The following is a 21,576-nucleotide window of genomic DNA, read 5'->3' as shown; positions in this document are numbered from 1 at the left end:
CCGCCCTCGATCCGTGCATGCCTGAATCCGGTCCCTGTCGGCTGCGCAGTCCGGTCCAGGACGTCCAGGTGTCCGCCCTGCTGCGGCAGCAGCGCGAGCCGCCGCGGCCTGTGATTCCCCAACCATCTTCGGGAAGCTCAGTATTGGTTTCGTATACTTCTCCTTTTATTTCTATTATTAGTATTAGTATTAATATCATTATACTATTTTCCATTATTATTGTTTTAGTAAAGTAGTTTTAATTTCCAATCCGTGTCTCTCCCTTTCCTCCGTCCTTTCCTCTCCTGGGGGAAGCTAGGGGTTAACAGAGAGCGTCTCCCACCCGTTTTAAGTGCCTGCCCAGCCTCAAGCAGTCACAACCTAGTTCAACAATTGGAAAAGTTTTAATCATTGAAAAAGTGTATATTTAATTCTAAGGGGTTTTTTGTTTGGTTTGGTGGGCGTTTGTTTGTTGAGTTTGGGGGTGGTTTGTTGTGGTTTTTTTTTTTTTTTTTAATTTTTAAAATTTAAATCCATGTACCTATACTTTTCTACCATCAGTGAAAAAAGATATTTAACAGGTAGGAACTATGATGACCTGTCGTGGCAAGGTATATCTGTCTGGGACCTTATGGCCCATTATTACTCCTATAGCAGTGCTTGCATTAATTTTACATTAGTTACTATGTGTGTGTCCACAGAGCTCATTCTGATAGTGTGTCAAATTTAAACCAAAACTCTTAAAACCAGTGAGATTTATCTGAACCCAGAATACTATTCTGTGAAGCCCATGAAACAAACCTGCGAGTTCTGGATCCGAATAGTCCCAGGTGACAGCGCTTGTGTCACTACTTGACCTTGTGGAGTGACCACAGTGACTGGCTGATACACCGTTCCCCCTTAAAACAGAACAGCAACAAAGATTATAGGTAAGTAAAAGCTCTTCAAGTATTATTCTCTTTAAACACATCAGCACAGCAGACAATACAAGAGCTTTCATAATATATCAGCTACTCTAGTAAGAAAAGATGTAAGATATGCTCTTTGCTACATTAAGGTTTTTTCCATCCACAAAAATCTGTATGAAATTTGATTACTTCTCCCTATATTTTAGGCATTCTAAATCTATTTTCAAGGCAAAATGCCATGACTATCAGGCCATAAAATAGTTCATTGTTTTGTTTTAACCGAGCTAACTCTTCAGTCAACAGGGGTGACAACACCAAAACCACACCTACGTTTGTCAACCGGTTAGGGCAGGCAGCTGGGTGACACCTTGATGTTCAGGTCAGCTGAGGTGCCAGAATCTTGGTGAATGTATAGGGGGGTCCTGGGCACCAAAGCCACAAAGCACATATTGTGTCTCAGGATAACCTCCCTGCAAGTATACCCTCTAGAAGCACGCTGCATTGCTTTGTTGCATTTGTAGTCAAGGGTTTTTTCTGTTTGTTTGTTTTAGAACTTTGCTTAGAAGCAAGATAAAACTTTTCAGTTCAAGTGACATCTCCATGCAGCAGTAGAAAAACTTGGACATCGAGGATTTCACAGACTTGCAGGCATGGTTCCAAATGCCATAGAGCATGAGACAGCCAGCAAATGCAATATTTTAGGTAATGGATGTTTTTGTCAAACAGAATCCTTTTTTTTTTGAAGGAAAAAAAAAAAAAAAAAAAAAAAAAGAGTAAAACACTCCAGTCTGTGAAAGTCTTTTAACAAAAGTAGTGCTGCACAGAAAGATCTCTTAGCATTATAAATATTTAACCTCCACTCACATGTGCATACTTGGTACACATATAAATTAAATGAACATTCAGAAACCAGAAAGGCACTTGACTGTATTATAACAACTTTTCAGGTATTAGAGTTAAAACACATTTTTAAATGTATTTGTGTATTTTTTGTAACAACTATAAAAGAAACAAAAATTAAGAGTAAGGTGCCAGTTTTTCTTTAGCGTGTCATACCTGCTACTGTTGCCATAGTTACATTTCCCTGCTGCAATGCTGATGCTGGCACCATAATCCCTTGGGGACTGAGTGTGCCTGCAATGGCACTTGGAATTTGCTAGAAAAATAAAACAATTAGTTGCTTGCATTTTTGTTTAAGGTTGCTTTTTTTTTTTAAGGACATAAAGCATGCTTGTGTAATTTTGGCTCTTAAAAATACATTTGGAGTCTAATCACAGGACTAACTTCAAAGAGAAGGAGACTTCATTAAAGGTTCATCATTACCTACATTAACTTTCTCATTATCACCAATCATTACCTTTGAAAACCCTCATGAAAGTAACTGTTAGAAAAGATGTAAAACTATCTTGAGAAATTTTAGGAGAGAAATGATTCCAGGTATATAAATACTAAGAGAAACAGTTTCCGAAGGGACAAAGGAAAAAGGACAGATGAAATGGACCCTTGATGCTCTTATTACAAGCATCAAAGCTTTAGAGTTTTAGTTATTATCTTAATACATTATTTTGAAATTGAAGGAATTAAGTATTCAAGATGCTCAATATGTTTTATTCTGCTTAGGATAGTTCTTACTCAACCCTGACCATGCAAACTCTTACACATTCCTTAATATGTATGAATAATCTCTATTGTTACCAAATGCAAAATTCAGTCCCCCCTGTCTCTACAGGAGACTGTAAAAGACATACAAAACCCCATCTTTTTAAAGTTGTTTTTATCTGATTTTAGACTTCTCTTTCCACACTTCCAGACACCAAAACTTAAGTAAGGAGTCCAGACAGTGAAGTTTAAAAGCCATTGAGGCTTTTCAGAATACACAGCATCAAATGCATTATTAAGTCAGAGAAGGATCATCCCCCAAGACTAGACATCTAGCAGGTACTCAGATGGCAGGGCTCACTTTCCAGCATCTAACAGCTGAAGCATTGACCATAATATACTAACCGTTGTTAATTAACTGTTGTCAAGTCACTACAAAAAAAACGTAACTTGTTACTGCCTTTAGGTAATGTCAACAACGGAGGTTCACATATATAGAAATGGGTACTGTTTATAACTAGACAGTTACCCCAGGTGACATGCAATGACATACATCTCAAATATTGCAACTGTAATCCATCAGGTATTGTCTATTTGTTCCAGCATATAGGTTGTGTATAAAATGTATCAGCCATCTCAGTATTTTAATGAAGCAGACTAGACTAAGGAGACCTTCTTAACAATAAATTTTTTTTCTTCTCCTTTGTTTATTCTGTTTCCTAGCCTCCTTCCAACAAAATAGCAAATCCAGGCTATTCTGAATATCTCCATTTGCTGAACTGAAGGAAAATCATAAAAGGAAGACAGACAAAAAAAGAGTGACTCTATGTTCTGACACATTTCAACAAGTTTCTCCATCAGGCAGTGGCACACAGGTGTGCACAAAACCCCCACACCATACAGCTCTTTCTACTCTTAATAACCAATTTTGAGAAAATGAAAGAAACTGCAGAAACTCTGTTTGCAAACTAATAGCAAGAGAAGTGTAGTTATAACTTCCTATGGAAATCTAAGCAAAAATACACTTAACTGTATTTGAAACATACCTGAGATTGCACAGGTGAGTAAGGACTTCCAGGCTCTCCACTTAATAGAGTTTCACTGTTCATTTTTGTCTTCAGGCAGGCAATGTAACGACTACAGAAATCCTTGCAGAGTTCATTAACCTTTTCTAGCTCAAGCAGATGGATACGTAGAACTTGGATTGCTTTTACCATCTAGGGAGAGAATTGGAAAAAAAATTTAGAAACAAAATAATTGTTAATTAAAAAAAATATTTAATGTGAGATTTAAGCAAACGCTACTTTCCAGTAACTAAGACCATCGAATTAAAGCAGAGTTACTAATTGCTAAGTGCTGACTAGAGTTCTGTAGTGCTGACCATTATGCTCCTGAAACGTGAAAGGAACGTGTTTACACACAAATCCTGCATCCTTCCACTGCATAAGTAAACTACCACACAGGGGAAACAAAACATGACAACAATATAATCTTTGTCTCTGTCACATGTGACATATTAGGAAGACAAAGCATAGTTAAGGTGTACATGGAGCACAGAATGAGCCTGCATGTCCATATGGTCTTTATCCCCATGATACAACTCCGGGTCTTACACAACACAAGACCAGAAAGTGAAGGAAATAATCCCATCCAGACGTATTATTTGGAAATCATGGCTGGAACAGGCTTGGTAAGCAATAGTCGTCTTGAGCTATGTATCAGAAATATCAGGTTTGGTTCCACATTACATCCTGACCCAAGAGAAGTACACAGACGAATTTGAGATACACTAAGATGACCCTTCTGTGCCTTAGCATAAACTGGTCACATAGATTGCTAGGGAGGGTGAAAGGTACAGGCCTGCTGTCTCACCTGTAACAAAAACACAATAGCTTTTATTTTTCTATAAAATTAGAATAAAGAGGTCCCAAAGTTTGTCAACGTTGTTCAACAAAGCTTGAAGTAATTCAGTTACTGAAGTAACAGTTCTTCAGTCCTATAGCTTTGAAGTTCCCCTGCAATTGTATGTCAAAGATTAACAACTCTGGGGTAAAATCCTGTAAGAACTTTCAGGTCAGGAGACTGTTTCTGAAGTATAAACCATTAAATACAAAGCACTAAACTCAATAACAAATCCATGTTTAAAGAAAAATTGAAGTTCAGGAGATACGTACGTGATGAGAATACTTATCGTGCTTACTGCGAGAAAAAGACTTGTAAGCTTGGATAGCTAATGGTATTACATACTGCACAAAAATAGCTTAGGTGACGGTAAGGGTCATGACAGAAGATCAAAAGCTAAAACCAAATCCAGATGGTCTAAATTTTCATGAAGCAGTAGGAAATCCAAGACATTCAAATATGTACATAACACACTGGCAAAGCAATTACTTTATTTTTTATATAGTATGCCATCCTCAACATTTACTTGCTATGCCAGATCTCCAAGAAAAATATAATCTATTCAGTTTCATAAAAATGAAGGATAATTTTGAAACATAGTGCAGAGCTTGATTTTAGCATTATTTGGAAAAATTTGTCCTATATGAAGGGTCATTTACCTGGCCAGAGCACTGAATGCAACAAGCAGAAGTGTTAGCTTACTAAGTAATCCACTAACTACTTCTAACTAAAGCAGTCAACTGGGAGCTGAAGCTGCCTTTGTTCAAACCACCTGAAGGAGATCGAGGCAGGCAAACTCCTGTGTGTACTCTCCTCTCCACCATGATGACTTCAGCTTTCATTATGACAGCTCTTTTCCCTGTTTTTTCTGTAGAAGGTATTCCAGCTGGATGACACTCACCCAGTGTAGAAAATTTTATGTTAAAATAAATAAGAGGAAAAAAACCTGAAGCGATAGCAAAAAAGGAAATCTTACCCCTTCTCAGGGCTAAAAAGAAAAAAAAAGTCACATACATCTTTACAAGCACAGCTGCAGAAAAATCTGAGCTGTAGACTTGAGACAGTTGATCCAAATGAAAACCTGGTAACTCTTACAACCTATGACACCAAAAGCCTTTGAAATTAGTACAATGGCCCAGCGCTGAGGTATATAAAATGGACATCTTCTAAAACAGCCTGCAGCAGTGGTTCCTGTTTAAACCGTATTTAAGTACCTTTAAACACAAGCAAGTTAAACTATGTAAATTTAACTAGATTTTAACACAGAACAAAGGTCACCTATGTTTAAAGATATCCTGCTCCTTTCAGAATTATTAACGATTGTTCTGTAATACTGCAATAGCCAAAGAGTTTCAGAGACAAAAAAAGCTTAAATTATTAAATTCTTCATGTGTGGCAGACCATCACAGAGCACATATATTAGTGAATGCCTTAAACATTTGGCTAAAACTGAAGTAACAAAAATATGCCTTTGGGCACATAATACTTGACTGTATTAGTGACTAGTTTTGCTCAGTCAGGAGGACTTTTTTTTTAAAATCATTACCTAATATTATTTATTTATCAGCATTTGTTTGGAGGAAAAATAAAAGTCCTTTCTTCAGCTTAGATTTAGTTTCAAATTGATGGTTGATACTTGAAGTGAAAATTGAATTAAAGTCAAAATCAACCATAAACCAAGAATGAGTAACACTATCCAGGTTTCTGCAGAGCCACACATAGTCACACTACTCTTACAGGAAGCTGTGCTACTGTGGTTAGGAAGGCAAACAAAACTTTATAAATATGCCATGCCTTTCGCCAGGACTTATTTACTCATTTACAGCTACACTAATTGTGGCCATACGGCTCCTGGTCTCTTACAGCACGGGTGGACCAAACTTAAATTTGTTGGCAGAAGTTCACTTTTTCCTTGAAACTAAAAAAAAAACCCAAAACCCAAAACCACAAACCAAAAAACCCCTCAAGAACTGATAAAATCACCCATGCTGAATAAAGGTAATACAAAGGAATGTTTCCAGACAGATCACAGCAGAAGTAATATTTCATCCCTATGTTCTTAAAAGGCATACCTTAAAAATCTGTAACAACCATGTTTTTGTTATTTAGTGCTACTGAGTAGAATATGCCACAGAACAATGAATTTTTATAACCCACTTGATTCAGCCTTTCCAGCTGTAGAAATAAACCTGGAGCATCATTTCAAAGAAATGCACAGACAGAAGTAACCATGAGATATATGTATATTCTTGAAACTGTTATAAATAAGGATAATGGTAAACTATCAAGCAGAAAACAATTACTGAAAAACTTCCAGTTCTTGCTAAAACTTCTATCCAGAACATATTCACATATAAATATATCATAAATTAAATCTGGGGACATCTTTAGCCCTAAAAATGCTTTAGATTGTGCCTGCATCCTGTCTTTCAGTGCCTCAAGCTCGTGGTGCAAAGGGCACAGAACACACTATGCACTACCTTCGTCATAATCCCCAGTTCACCTTTGTTTATCTAAAACACACACCTACATTTTTTTATGTATTTCAGGGCACATCATATAAGCATATAAGCAAATACATACGTGGACAACATATAAGAAAGAATCTCCATATATTGACAAGTAATCTTCTCACTCAAATTACCCCTCTCACTTGCAAAAAAAACAATTAAAATACATACATTCACAGCTTACCTACCTTCCTGAGCAAATCCTTCTGGGGCAATTTAGGTCTTCAGGGGAAGAAAACCACAAACTTTGGGAGAGGGGGCATTTTGTTTTCATTTGGTTCAATTTGATAGCCTCTCTCCCCTATTTTGTGTCCCCAGCTACGAGACACAGCTAGTAAAGGTATGACCAGAGGTTTATGAGACAGTTCTCCACATTACAATAGTAAGAACGCTCTGCCGAAATGCAAATGTGTGGTTTGATCACTCAAGAATATTCAAATGACAACAGCTGGCTTCACCCCCACTACAACTTCTCCTACTACAACTAAAAATTCAATAGGATAGTCTTGAGAAGAGGGTACTGAACCAAAAATCCTTACCCCAAATGAAACAAAAAACTCGGGGGTCTTCAAAAAAGGCAGTGTCCTGTTCAAATACAAAAGTGAGAGTATATTTAACACCCCATGTTTTGTATTATTTCGAGGCTTGATAAAGCCATAACTAACCTGCTCTGACTCCACAGCTGACCCTACTTTGTGCAGGAGGTTAGACTATAGACCTCTTGAGCTCGTAATCCAACCTATGGTCCTGTGAACGTGGGGAAATTAAAAAAGCCACCCATATATGGGAAGACTTTACTCTGAACAGTAGCTATACAAGAGGTAGGAACCAACCTGAGGCACCATGACGTTTCTGCAGTGGCTGGGTTAACAGTAAGCAACAAAGAAGTGTTAAGTACTGAATGTCTTAAGACATAACGTCATCTGTGAAGTTATCTGCAAACACTTATGCTGAACAACTTCGAAGACATGGAGGAACCCGCCTGTGTAAGTCCTACGCGCAAAAGGGTATTAATGGAGAACAAACAGAAGACGGTTCATTGGTTCATTTTCTGGTCATTCTTTCTGGTCAAACTGATCTAATGCCTGTGCGGTCCAGATTACCATTCCCTGGTCCTCTGGATGAAAACCAAACTTTTTCTTTGGAATATTCAAGGCATTTCAAGTGAGTGCACGATGTGAAACATTGCCAGGGTTGTAAGAGGCCCTGCAACCAGTACCTGTCATTCTTCACAATTTCTGTCAATTAGCCTATAGGCAGTACGGAGTCTGAAATGATATCCTGCTGTTCTGGAGCCACTAGTTTAAGATCTGTCACAAAAATTGCAGTGTAGTTGAGTTCTACATGCTATTTCCAAAAGAAGTAAAAGGAAAAAAAACCTGAAACAACGGCCAGCTTCCTTACTGCAGGCAGGCCTGGGACTCTCTTCGGATAGCACTTGAATTTGGCTCTTTGTAGTACTACAATGTTCAGTTCATCTCAGTTTAGCTCTGGCTCCAATCGGAACGATTGCTACTGCACAAGCATTTACACTTTATTTGTTTGACTCTGCCGGGGTCAGATAAAAGCACAAGTGGAAAGCAAGTCATTGTCTGGGCTACCTGGCCCACCCTTCTGGTTTGTTCTAATTAGCAGTCTTCACTAGCTTCTCCTTTCATATGAATGATTGATTTAACATTGGAGTTAAAAAAAAAAAGAGGGAGTTAAAAAAAAAAGTTTAAAAAAGTTAAAAAAAAAGAGCAAGAATAGAAGACATAACAAAGGCGCACAATATGAGACTCCCTCTCTAGTAAAAAGAGATTTTTAATCTATATAAAAATGTATGTATTTATGTGACACAAGGCAGAAAAATCGCCCAGCTACAGCCTTCTGTGTGCAAGCACCAATATTTCAGGCCGAAGAAGAGACTGAAAACCGCATTAGCTGTTTCACAACTTGACAGAAACTCTTTTGCTCTTCTGTTCATTGCCCCCGACAAAATGAACAGCCTGTCACAGCGTCAGCTGTTCAGAGTCCCCAGCCTTCAGGACTGGCACCGGACAAGTTGCACTCGGATTTCATTTGGTATCTAGTAATAGAAAGTAACGGCTAACAGTATGACTACAGAACAGGAGTTCAATGCCAAAGATTTTTGATTTTGCAACACGGTTCCAGTTTAAGATAGTACTGACCTCATCAGCCATGGAATACAAGACATAACCAAATACTTCCTCATCCAGCTCAAGCAGAATCAGCCACATCTGTGCAGCACATCAACAAAGGTGAATACCACATAAACCAAGAGACTTTGTCGTCACTACAATCGCAAACAGGTCAATTGGCAGGAAGGACTATTTGATCACATCTACAACCAAAGTAAGCTAGATCTGAGAGAACGTTTGTGTACAACCAAAAACATGCCAAGCAGGCCAAGGCATGTAGGATCTTTGGGAAACTGATCTTTGAAGGCTCACAGAATCCACAGAATAGTTGAGGTTGGAAGGGACCCTGGAGATTGTTTAATCCACCCCCCTGCTCAAAGCAAGGTCAACTAGGGCAGGTTGCTCAGGCCCATATCCAGTTGGGTTTTGACTGTCTCCAAGGGTGGAGACTCCACAACCTCTCTGGGTAACCCGCTCCAGTATTCAATTACCCTTACAGTAAAAATGCTTTTTCTTATGTTTTAATGGAACATCTTGTGTTTCAATTTATGTCCATTTCCTCTTGCCCTTTCACTGGGCACTGCTGAGAACAGTCAGAGTCCCTCTTCTTTATTCCCCCATTAGATACATTGATAACATCCCTCCAGACCTTACTGCTGCAGGCTAAACAGTCCCAGCTCGCTGAGCCTCTCTTCATATTTTATTTCCCCTTGCCTTTATTTTTCTTCTTTAATATCCTATTTTTAATTCATACAGTGACAGTAATTGGCAGGAAGGACTATTTGATCACATCTACAACCAAAGTAAGCTAGATCTGAGAGAACGTTTGTGTACAACCAAAAACATGCCAAGCAGGCCAAGGCATGTAGGATCTTTGGGAAACTGATCTTTGAAGGCTCACAGAATCCACAGAATAGTTGAGGTTGGAAGGGACCCTGGAGATTGTTTAATCCACCCCCCTGCTCAAAGCAAGGTCAACTAGGGCAGGTTGCTCAGGCCCATATCCAGTTGGGTTTTGACTGTCTCCAAGGGTGGAGACTCCACAACCTCTCTGGGTAACCCGCTCCAGTATTCAATTACCCTTACAGTAAAAATGCTTTTTCTTATGTTTTAATGGAACATCTTGTGTTTCAATTTATGTCCATTTCCTCTTGCCCTTTCACTGGGCACTGCTGAGAACAGTCAGAGTCCCTCTTCTTTATTCCCCCATTAGATACATTGATAACATCCCTCCAGACCTTACTGCTGCAGGCTAAACAGTCCCAGCTCGCTGAGCCTCTCTTCATATTTTATTTCCCCTTGCCTTTATTTTTCTTCTTTAATATCCTATTTTTAATTCATACAGTGACAGTCATTCTGCTACAGGGTTTATTCATGGAACTGTTTCAGTAGGTATGTCAATGCTTCTTTCTACTTAGAAAACTAAGTTACCGTCTGTATCAATAATTTTTTCTCAGGTGAGCTGCATCAAAATTTGCCCACAGAGATCTAATGATTAAGACATTAAACTGAGATTTTGGGGGTTCAATTTTGTTCTAGTTGCAACTTTGGTCACAGTGCACAATGCCTGCTCTTCAGTTCTTCATTTATAAACTGAGAATCTTTACACTAATACTGAGACCATCATTATGTTATTATGCATCCTTCTTTAGCTGCTTTTCCATCATTCTGAAGGGCACCATTTTGGGTCACCTTTTAACACAAAAGCCTTATTTGAGCCTCAAAATGTTTCCAAACTGAAAATAAAAGCTTCTGTAAGACAAACAGCTCCACAGCTGAAGCTGTAAGAGAACTTTTTGAAAGTACTCTTGCAGGTAGATTACTGCAAAGTGAATTGTGTTAACTTGAGCTATCCTTGAAGAAGATTTGATCTAAGGTGACTTTTATTTACATGGACTACAATCACGGATGCAATGTATCAAGATATTTCAATCCTGGGCATTGTAACCTACAGTTAAAAGGTTATAACAAGTCACTGAGAAGGCAACTTTCTATGTCTCTAGCTAGAGCTGTAAAAGCTTGCCTCACTCTAGAACATACGGTCTTCTGCCTCCTTTACTCTCACACCGGTCTAATTATACATAGAAACTCCTGTAGCTTTACTGTCCATGACGCTATTTAAATACTATCTTCCCAGAACTTAAGTATGCTAACAATTGGTCACAAAGTGCTTGGAAAGAAATCAAGTTATCCAAAATGACTATTTAGGCTGCTTGCAAAAGCATCCCAAATTGACCCCCTTTTTGCTACAGTATGTTCCCCTCCTAACATGCTGTTCACTGCAACACTCCTGCCAATTCTAAACAGCATCTCAGATTTATTTCTTGTTTAAGTTTTGGTTTTGCTTAACAGTTTTCTCCAGGTACATTACCTTAGCCTCCCACACAGGATATTATTTGCCCACATAAATCTGTCTAGATATCAGCTTTAAAACATTACCATTTCTGTTGTTTACAACCTCCCATCCATTTAGTTTTGTTTGTGAACTTCCATATTTTAAGTAGTCTTTTCTCCTACAAGGCAGACTCAAGGATGAAGACTTGTTTTATTACATAGTCCCCTTAAAGGAAAAGGTTTTCAAAAATGAAACAAAACATCTGACCTCTATAATTCTAACACTCTTGAAAATCTAGTTGCAAGATGACTCTAAAGAGACTAACTAGGCAGTACAGTTTAGAAACCAGCATGTCAAGAGAGGTGTTCTCTAGAGATGTGATTCAAGAGGGAGACTAAGGGACTGGGGAAATCACAGCTCCATCACAGCAAGGACTTTCAGAAAGCCTAAAGGAGACAATGACACATAAGAAAAAATGTGGATATGTTAAAGTTTCTAAGCTCATCTTATAACAGCTCTTCTCCCACATAAACTACACAAACCCTGATAAAAAAAAAAAAACAACAAACAACAAAACAGTTGGAAAAAATTTACATCGATTACATGTTTTTGATAAATATATGTTATACACTCGACACTCTAAAATTGATTTCCAGAGTCAACCTGGCTACGGCAAGCACATGTTTCTGTTCGTCTCTAATACACTGATCTCAGCCAGTTTAGAATGGGAAACGACTGTGAAGGTCCCAGTGTAAGTTTACAGATAAGAGGGAAAAAAGGGGTCAGAAGAAATTTTTTAAAAAAATGTTTCTCAGCATTAACAAAAAGAAGAATCTCCTTCTAGGAAGAAAAACGTGAGGAGAAACTATAAGCACCAGTTGAGATCAGAAATTAAGAAGAAGAGGCAAACGTGATGATTGTTTCAGAAATAAAAGAAACAGTTTATACTTACCAAATTATCAGTTTCTGGATCTTCACAGAAAAAGGGTTTTCCTTCTTTCTCCTGCTTCCTTACAAAATTTTCAATATCTACATCAAAACTAGCAGAAGTTGTGCCTTCTGAGCCTTGTGTAGATTGTTCACATTTTTCAAATAATAGTGCTAACAAGGGAAATAGTGGGTGCCTAGAATAAAAGTTAAAATGTATGCATAAGTATTTTCACTTATGTGTACACCGCTGAAAAGTAAGACATTTAGTTCACATAAGGTAACAGTCACTCATATAAGAAACAGAAAGACGAGTCTTGGAAGAGACTGCATATAACACCACTGGCTATAGCAAAATATGATGAAAGTTTGTTTGTGGGGGTTTTTTTATTTATTTTGATTTACCACACACTCTAGAGGCAAGTAAAGCAGTAAATATGTATATTTAAAAAGAACAATCACAAGCTAAAAAGCTATGACATACTATTTAATTCACTGTAATTGAGTGACAAGATACATCAATACAGTATGATATATGATAAAACAGAAATGAGGATTAGGATTTACAAATAGAATGAATGCAGTTTAAATTATGAAATAAAGTCTGATAAAATTCATTTGTTCTTCAATGTGGGCCTTCTTTATGCATCACAAGTAACTTTACAGAACCGAGAATAGTATCCAGGCTGTACACGGAGGCCTCCTATGAAATCATGCTCAGAGCAGAAGACGATTTTGTTAGCACAAGTCTGTAAATGAGTGGATACACCTTTCTGCTTCAGGTTTTTGGTTTGTATTTTTTTTACCTGCAAACTGGTAATAATTATGTCTTTACAAAGCACTTAAATTGAAAGAACGCTTAACCTCATCAAAACTGAGCATACGGCTTAGCACAGCACTTAACACTGAAAAATCTCAAGTTAGTGTGTTTATACAACAACATTTAATCCAGTTTGAGCTAATCACTGGTCAATAGAGTGTTATCCCTAAAGAAAAGGGAGTAAATCTTGACCTAATTAGAATAAAAATAAAATCTCACATCAAAGATAAAAACTACAGTATAACAAATAATGACCAGAGTAGCTTGCTAAATTTCACTTGTGCTTTAAAGGCAGTCACCCTCAGAACATCCTTTAAAACCACGCTGAAATGGAAGAATCCCACAATAAAGGGAAATTTTTTTCTTGGCTGAAGACTGACAGCAAAGCTAATTTGATCTCATTCTTTCCCTGCAAACTACTGAGACAGCCAAGAGATCATCTGATTTCAAGGTACATACTATTAATTTAAAAAAAAATTTAAAAATTCCTCTATTCTTTACCATTCAAAAGACAGAACACGAGTCCATTACTACCTGTAAATGGCTTGCTTGTCTGCATCCATTGGAGTCTGAGATTCTACAGGGGCAGGACTCACCCCTTCTGCATCAGTTTCAGAGCAGTTGGGATCTTGTTCGGTTTTTAACTCTGTTACTACTTGCATCTGTAGAAAAAGAGTAAGTTTTAAGTAAATCTGCACGCTTGACGTAAAATAAGTGTTCTGTTTTCTAAGGAAATAGCAATGCAAAGGGCTACTAAATTGCCAGAAGGTTGGTGTGACTTGGCAGCAACACAAAAAGCCACAGCAGTAACAAAACTCCTTTTTTAATCCTTGACACTTTCTGATGGGTAGTGTAAAGGTCACTTCAAGTTTCAGCACTCTGCTTTAAAATGGGAATGACAGATATTAGTAATTTGTTAAAGCATTTGTCTCTGAAGTGGCTATTTTTTGAACAGGCTACAGGACATTGCTCCAAAAAAATTTATGGGGTTGTCTGCACAAAAATCCTTCAGGATGAAAACAACAGAAAGGGAAGTTTCTACTCTTAAGTTTTCTTTCTTATTTTTTACTGTACATTGTATCAGGTTACCGAAGAAAAGAGATCCTGAAGTTTTTCTTGTCTATTAACGTGCACATTTTCTTACATTCTACGTCCCTCCAACCTTTCAATTACCAGGAGCACAACCTCCCCTGACCTTTACCACTCAGATGTACATATTGTAATAACCAATTACTTTTGGAATATCAAGCTACTGGAGAAAACAGGAGTAACTGCTTCTACAAATCCATTTAACAGACAGTTACACAATCTGTCACCACCGGAAAAACAACAGAGCCACAGCTTCTACTGAGCACCTCCTAAATTGTACTAGGTGACCGGTAATGCCTTTGAGGTGCTTTGAAGGTGTCCAAAGTGGTGATCCCACCACCTCCAGCTAAATACCTATCAGACTAAAAGGTTTGAAAAGAACCTGACCTGTGAAACTCATAGTTTCCACCCTGCAACCCAAACTCCTTGGTTTTCTCCCCTTGGAGCACCGGGAATATCTGTACAAAGACAAGAAATCACCGGAATCTTTTTTTTCAACTTTAACCCTAACAAGTTTTATCTCGGGTAGAGGACAAACACTGTCCTAGGTATCACCAGGCAGCCAGAACCGACACCTGCAGAAAGGAAGCGTACAGAATGCAATCCTCTCCCTTCTTTTCCTGCGAGATGTACGTACCAGCACCCACAGGAACACTCCCAGAGGAGAGCTGGCCTCCAGAAACTATTAGAGAACCTAATCCCAACAGATTTTAATTTACTTCCACACAACAGAAGCAAAATAATTTATACTATCCCGAACAAGACGACTGGGAGAACCGAAAGGTTTCTGCTTTATTACCTGTCGGGGCCAAGCGATCTCCTAGCAAAACCAGACACTGAGAAAATGCCAACATACCCTATCCAACAGAGCAGTCTGCCTTGCAAAAAGCTTCTTCAGCAAGCATAGATGATCTTCAAGCCAGAATGCTTGCATAAAAGATACAACTAATGGACTCATTTCTTGGCTAATGACAAGAAGGAGGAGCAAAATAAAAGCAGATGACTCATACAAGTGATTAAAAAAGTTGAGCCATACATCTGCAGGGTTTGAAAGGAGAGAGCATGTTCAGTTAGGGCTCTATCTCACTAGAAGGAGGAAATAGCTCACTTAAAACTGCAAGCTATTTTCTGTGGGCCATTTCCAAACTACAAAAGCTGCAGGCACCCAAATTACCTGTCTATCTTGGTCACCAAGACCTTAAAATACAAAACAAATGGAAAGAAAATGCTCCCTCCCAATCCGTTCTTTACAAAAACATCTATTACTTTCACTGACGTGTCACGGGATGGCATGTATTTGCTGGGGCAATAAAGTAAAAGATGCAAGGTAGGTGAGAGGAGAGAGAGAAACTAGAATTGCAATAAAAGAAGCAAACAACAACAACAACAATCAATAATTCCAGATTGCATTCAGATAAACATCTTTTTATATGAGATGGGAAAAGTTGCTGTTTTTCTTCTGACTGTTCGCCACTGTTGCCATCTGCTGACAGAAGTACTTGTGTTTACTGCTTAGGGTTGACATAATAACGTAAAAATGGGTCTTCAGAGCACAGGCCACCACATGACTTGTCTCCAGTTAAGAGTATTTTAATTTAACAACTCAAATTGTTGCAATATACAGCCTGTTGTATAAAAAAGATACATAATGACCAGATATATCCGAGTAGGTTTCATTATTCTAGCTGCTTGTTAACAGTAATAAGAAACTGGAAGCCTACTGACCAGCTTTCTAATCAGCAATTCTAACCAATAACCTTATTAAAATCAATTAAAGTATTTTACCAGTTTTCAGCCTGCAGCATAATTGCATCACCTTAAATGTAGTCAAAGTAGCATATAATTCTAGGTCATCGAATTTATCCTTCACTTGCTCAAGACCACCAAGTCTATGACTGCATAAACGTCATCTATCTATTGTAACTGCAGACACATAAGAACACTGAAGTATCATATACACAAAAAGTTACGGATGCCCACTTCACTTTCCTAAAAATAGGAACATTACAGCACACAAATCACCTACAGCAGATTCAAAAGAAAACCCCTTATCTAACCATTCTTCCAGAAGTTAAGCAAAGTCATGCAAAGTTTAGCTAAACCTTTAATAAGCATCCAAGTATTAAAGAACAGCAGCTTATCATTTTAAAGATCTTGTTTTACAAATAAGAACAGACACTTAAACAACGCCAAAGCAGGCATTAAGGAAAAAGTCACTACCTTTTTTCTCTTGCTAACTTTATTTAATTCAGAAAGAGAAAAACACACCTACCTGTTGTCCATCTTGATAGTTGTCTATACTTAATGTCTGTGTTGCCATCATGGTTAATAAAATGTTAATTACGTCAAATCATCATAAGTATGAACAAATATTCTTTAAAAAAAAAAAAGTCAGTTACAAAAGTGACCACTTAGAATCTAGTTCTAAAAGATGAAAAAAAGATAGATTTATGCACACCTCTCCCCAAAAAATCATTAAGTTTATTGACAATGATAGTTACATGCATAGTTACAAGTCAAAAAAGTTGGAAAATCAACAGGTTTCATCAGCAAAAAGTCCATTGTATCATTTTATATTTAACATAAGATTTGTAATAAGAGGCTGAGGTTCTTTGACATTCACAAACTTCAAGTAAATGTTAGCGTTTATTTTCACATTACTTAACTAACTTATTGTAAGGGAACACATAAAATGTAGAAATGAGCGAAGATTTACATTTCTGTGTTTTGAAAAGGCTTACAACACATTGAGCATTACTGTAACTGAAATAATAATAGCCTACAACCAATGAATCAAATGTAAAAAGTGTTAAGGAATACCCTATTTACTTATGAGTATGAATCTCATATTCCAAAGTAAGGGCCTGAAATTACTTTTAGAAACTGAAGTCTCAAATCACTTCTGCCATCAGGAATCTACCATCCAAGTCATTTAAGGCTCAATAAAGAATGCAACAATATTTAACAACAACTGGGCCTATGTGACTATATAGTTTCAAAAGTGACCCAGGAATTGAGAAGTCTCATTTTCATAGACAGTTGATACTTTGAGAAATATTAATTTTAATAGGATTTATAACACAAGTAAATTCAAGTATGTTATTCCCTCTAAGCATTAGCTGGAGTTTGGTGCCCAGATGAGTTAAACTTTTTTTTAAAGTTAGACATCCACTCATTACAAAAAAAAAAAAAAAAATTTAGCATAGCACCTTCACCAGTTACAGTTTATCCATCAAATTACTAATTTACATTTTATTTCCTTGTCACATTAGCAGTCATTACAACTGAAATGACATAATTCATTAAGCTATTACCATTAAATACTAACATAGAACTCAGTTTTCCTTGACATGTAGGAGTCCTAATGTTTAACTACTATTAAAAAAAAAATTTATATTAAAAAAGACAGAGCTCATGTCTTGAAAAAGATTATATTCAGGTATTAATTCCAGGTTTTCTGTTCTCTTCCACTTATGTCAGTATCAAAGAACAAAGTTTTAGAATTTTCACCAGTTTAAGATCTGAAACAAAACCTTTTTTCTTTGTAATGTGTCCAATCACTAAAAATTTTTCAACTATTTTTAAATCTTTCCTTCACTATCGCATACTGCTACAGTATATGACGATTCTGAAGAGCAATTTTTACACTTCTGGATATTTTCCCCTACAGATTATAAGAGCCTCAAGTAAATGTTTCATTTAGGAAACACAGGACAAATTTCAAGATTCCCTTCCTTGTTTACTTAATAGTTTCAGGCACAGAGACAAACCTCAAGACTTTACATCAAGTTCTACTCAAAGTGCAACTCCTAAGCATGACTGCAATTTCTTATTTTTATTTTAAAAAAAACCCCTGCTTTAAGAGAAGCTCACCAGGATGACGTATGCATGACTGACTTTACGCACTAGGTTACCTTCACTCAGTCATGCTTAAATGGAGCTGTTATTCTTTGGGAATCTGTGCCATTTCAGGCTCACAAAAGCATGTCAGGAACCACAAGCAGGAGCAGACAGAGCAGATCTTGGTTCTGGCACTGGGTCATGTGCTTGCAGAGCTGAGTAAGTTTCTATCTGTAGACCACATGCACATATCATCTCAAGTAGCTTGTGGAACACTAGCTAAAGGTATGCTACAGTTTGGGAACTCCTATGCTAAAGTATGGGGTTTTTTAAGAATACAATTTACAGAGGAAAAGAGTAAAGATTGTGGTTAGAGTTTTTCTAATAGCTTTAATGAAAGTATTTTCTGGTTCTAGTTTGTGTATGTGTCTTTATAGAACATCAGTATCTCTTTCTTTGAAACTCCAAAAATTTTGCCGACTTCTCCACCAAAAAAAAAGGGAATGACATAAATGTACTCGCTGATAGAAGTACTTCAGATTTTATTTTTTTCATAGTTATGAATCATTTAAAGTTAAAGTTAAATCAGCATTTGCCATAATAGCAAAGTGAGATATCTTTCAAAATACTTTGAGGGGACAGGTTCTACAACATCAGCCCTGTAAACATTTGCCTTATGTTTAAACATTTATTTTCTTTCTAAAATGGTAGCTTAGTGTCATCCTGTGTTTATACAGAGAACGGACACATACAAAACGCTGCTTTTCTTCCTGCTCAAAAGACACACATTTCATTTCTGACTGTGATATCCAAAGCACAGACCAGACTACCCTCAAAATAAAAGTACAACCGTTGAACAGATCAACAAAGAAGGAGTAAACACTATTTAATGATTGGTTTAGGAGCTGAAGAAGTTCCTCACAAAAAGCTGTTAAAGAAATTGTTTGGCTGTGGGAGAAAGATGAAGTTCTTAGTCGGAAATGAGGAAAGAAGAGGTAAAACAGTTGCAGAAAAGAATGTCCCAGAGTTAGCAAGGATGCGAGATCGTATTAGTGACACAAAGAACAAGATGGAGAGGGAAGCAACAACGGTAACACATGTAAACTGGCGAACAGGATATGGCAAGAATTTCTGGAGAATCAAACAAGCTGGACCAACGCTTCCTTCCAGATTTCCATAAGGAAGAGACATTCCACATCTGGAAATCCCTCAAGCCACACAAAGGAAGAAAGAGGTGCACAGCTTTGAGCTAGATCCATACACTATTTCATCAAGAAGGACTTTTGCCCCATTCTCTCCCAAGGGAACAGCTGGAAAGAATGCTACACGGGTATATCCTTTATTTCCCGCAAGAGCTTCCCCTCTGACTTATAATTACAGTAGAAGAAGATTAAGCTATTAAGCAAGATAGCAACTGATGAGATTTAGTGAAGACAACTACTGCAAATCAAGATGAACAAATTGAGCTAATCACATACTTAAATTGAGGTAATTAACTGAGAAATTACTTTGGTTCACTAAAGAGAAACATCTCCTCATTACCCAGTAGCGGTAAGAAACAAACTATCTTAAACTTTAAGAAAAATAACTGAAAAGGTATTTACACGTTTGGCTTTTATAACCTAATTTAGAATACAGCATCCAGTTCTAGTTAGCAGATGCACAGCCTAAGCAGATGTTCATTCAGCAAACAACGATGCTAGACGAAGCTGGTATCGCTCCCAGATGTTTATCACTGCCACCCTGCCAGAGCTAATTACTTCCACAGCTCTACCGCTGAGCTCACAGAACACGTGAATGATTTCTGATCCTTTTTACATAAAGTCAGCTAGGCTAGTTCAACCCGCTGTTAAAGGTGGCTATGATGTAAACCAGCTGACTTTGTCTGAAGCACGCTGCTGTGCACTCATACAACCCCTGCTCTTGGCTGACCTATTAGTGTGGTGATTTCTGGCTCATGTGTGGCGATTATCAACTCACAGCAGGACCATCTTTAACCAGCACAGCTATACCCAAGACTATATGGCCTAAGGTATCTGAAGTGAGCCTAAGAACATATGACTTCTGGACAACTTAGCTTTAAAAATGCCAATTATTCTTTGCTGAAGAAATTGTGAGTAGAAGGAAAACCGTGCATTTGTGTTATGTTCAAAGAGTTACAAGGAACAAAAATAACCCAAGGCTGACAGAGTCAGCCAGTCTGCTTCATGCAGAACAGAATTAACTCTCATTCTGTTTCTTTTGAAAACAAAGTGTGATGAAAACCCAAGGAAATGTTTAAGGTCACGTAAACTGGAAGCCAATGCATGAACTGCAACCAAAAACTCCATTGACATATGTGGTGAAAGGGAATTCATAAAAGCATTGTGTTCTGCAAAACAAAGCGAAAAGAAAAAAATGCAAGCCTTTAATAAAAATAAGTTCCTAAGAAACTTCCTAAGAAAGGAAGTTAAAATTAAGAGGGCTAATAATAATTAGAAACGTGGAAACTTTGTGCAAGCTAAGGAGTATCTAAGAGAAGAGATTAAAGGTGAGCTGAAACATGTACACGAAGTGATCACTTAACATACATCACTCCTCACTTGCTCTACTTACTCCTTCATAATTAAGAGCAAAGGGACCACCCAGTAATGTTAACATAAGGTGCAAGCAAGCTGCTGGAGTTCAGTAATATCATTTTTAACATATACAAGCTACAACAGATGTTTGTAACAGATATAAATAGTTATATGCTTCAGGGTATAAACTAACCGCTAACTGTCTTAGGGTTGTGAAGAAACTACCCAACACACTCGTTAACAAGTAATCGTTCCTTCTAATTTTCCCCTATACACGTTCCTTTGAAGTCCTTCAGAAAGAAACAGAGGATTGGCAGAGTCAGCATGGCTATTTGGTCATTCTTGTTTAACTTTAGTCCTGGCACTTGCTCTGTAACATAGATCCTTATATTCACATACAAAGAAAAAATGAAACAAAAATCAAAACAGCAAGTCTGTTTGACACATGAAAGCATCTAGAACTGGCCTCATTTTTCATCAAAATACATAATGATATTTGCTTCCAGGGCATACTGCTTTCTAAAGGAGACAAAATACTGGCTGCGAGAAAGCTGCTCACCCCTTTCCTTCAATGAGCTGAAGAAGACATTATCTTGTTGCAGCAGAGCGATCCCACAGATGTACAACGTAGAAGACAGAAACCTAAAAAAAACCAGAGGAATATTCAGAAGGAGACAAGAACACACAACACGCTTTCTGAGACTGACTATGATTAAAGAAAATATTTTGGTTTACTATGTGCTTCTTTCCCCAAGTTTAAATAAACTGACAGGTTTGGGTTTTTTTTTTCAAGTTTTGCAAATTTTTTTCTTTGCATTTTTAATAATCTTTAATCACACCCACTGTTCCATGCTATTATTTGAACTTTCCCTCATCTTATTCCATCCATTCACCATATTTATCTTTGTCTTTGCTGATACCTCTAACAGAAAGCTGCATTTGGACTGCTAACTTGCTTGCTGTTCAAC

At 37.4% G+C, this 21,576-nt stretch overlaps 1 protein-coding gene across 1 annotated transcript in view; it reads right to left on the bottom strand.

Annotated features, from left to right (window-relative positions):
- MEIS2 (Meis homeobox 2) overlaps nt 1-21,252 on the bottom strand; it is a 28,285-nt gene extending 7,033 nt beyond the window's left edge. The window contains exons 1-7 of the mRNA XM_009705725.1: nt 21,168-21,252; nt 16,483-16,584; nt 13,656-13,783; nt 12,327-12,498; nt 3,533-3,703; nt 1,944-2,043; nt 781-878 (exon numbers count right to left, since the gene is read on the bottom strand). Coding sequence (XP_009704027.1) covers nt 781-878; nt 1,944-2,043; nt 3,533-3,703; nt 12,327-12,498; nt 13,656-13,783; nt 16,483-16,533 — 720 coding nt within the window. The 5' untranslated portion in view covers nt 16,534-16,584; nt 21,168-21,252. The remainder of the gene's footprint in view (nt 1-780; nt 879-1,943; nt 2,044-3,532; nt 3,704-12,326; nt 12,499-13,655; nt 13,784-16,482; nt 16,585-21,167) is intronic.
- Nucleotides 21,253-21,576: the final 324 nt, after the last annotated feature.

The sequence above is a fragment of the Cariama cristata genome, unplaced genomic scaffold, assembly GCF_000690535.1.
Source record: "Cariama cristata isolate BGI_N322 unplaced genomic scaffold, ASM69053v1 scaffold17988, whole genome shotgun sequence".
Classification (NCBI taxonomy): domain Eukaryota; kingdom Metazoa; phylum Chordata; class Aves; order Cariamiformes; family Cariamidae; genus Cariama; species Cariama cristata.
Note: the sequence above shows the minus strand (reverse complement) of the source record. Positions and strands in the feature narration are given on the sequence as shown.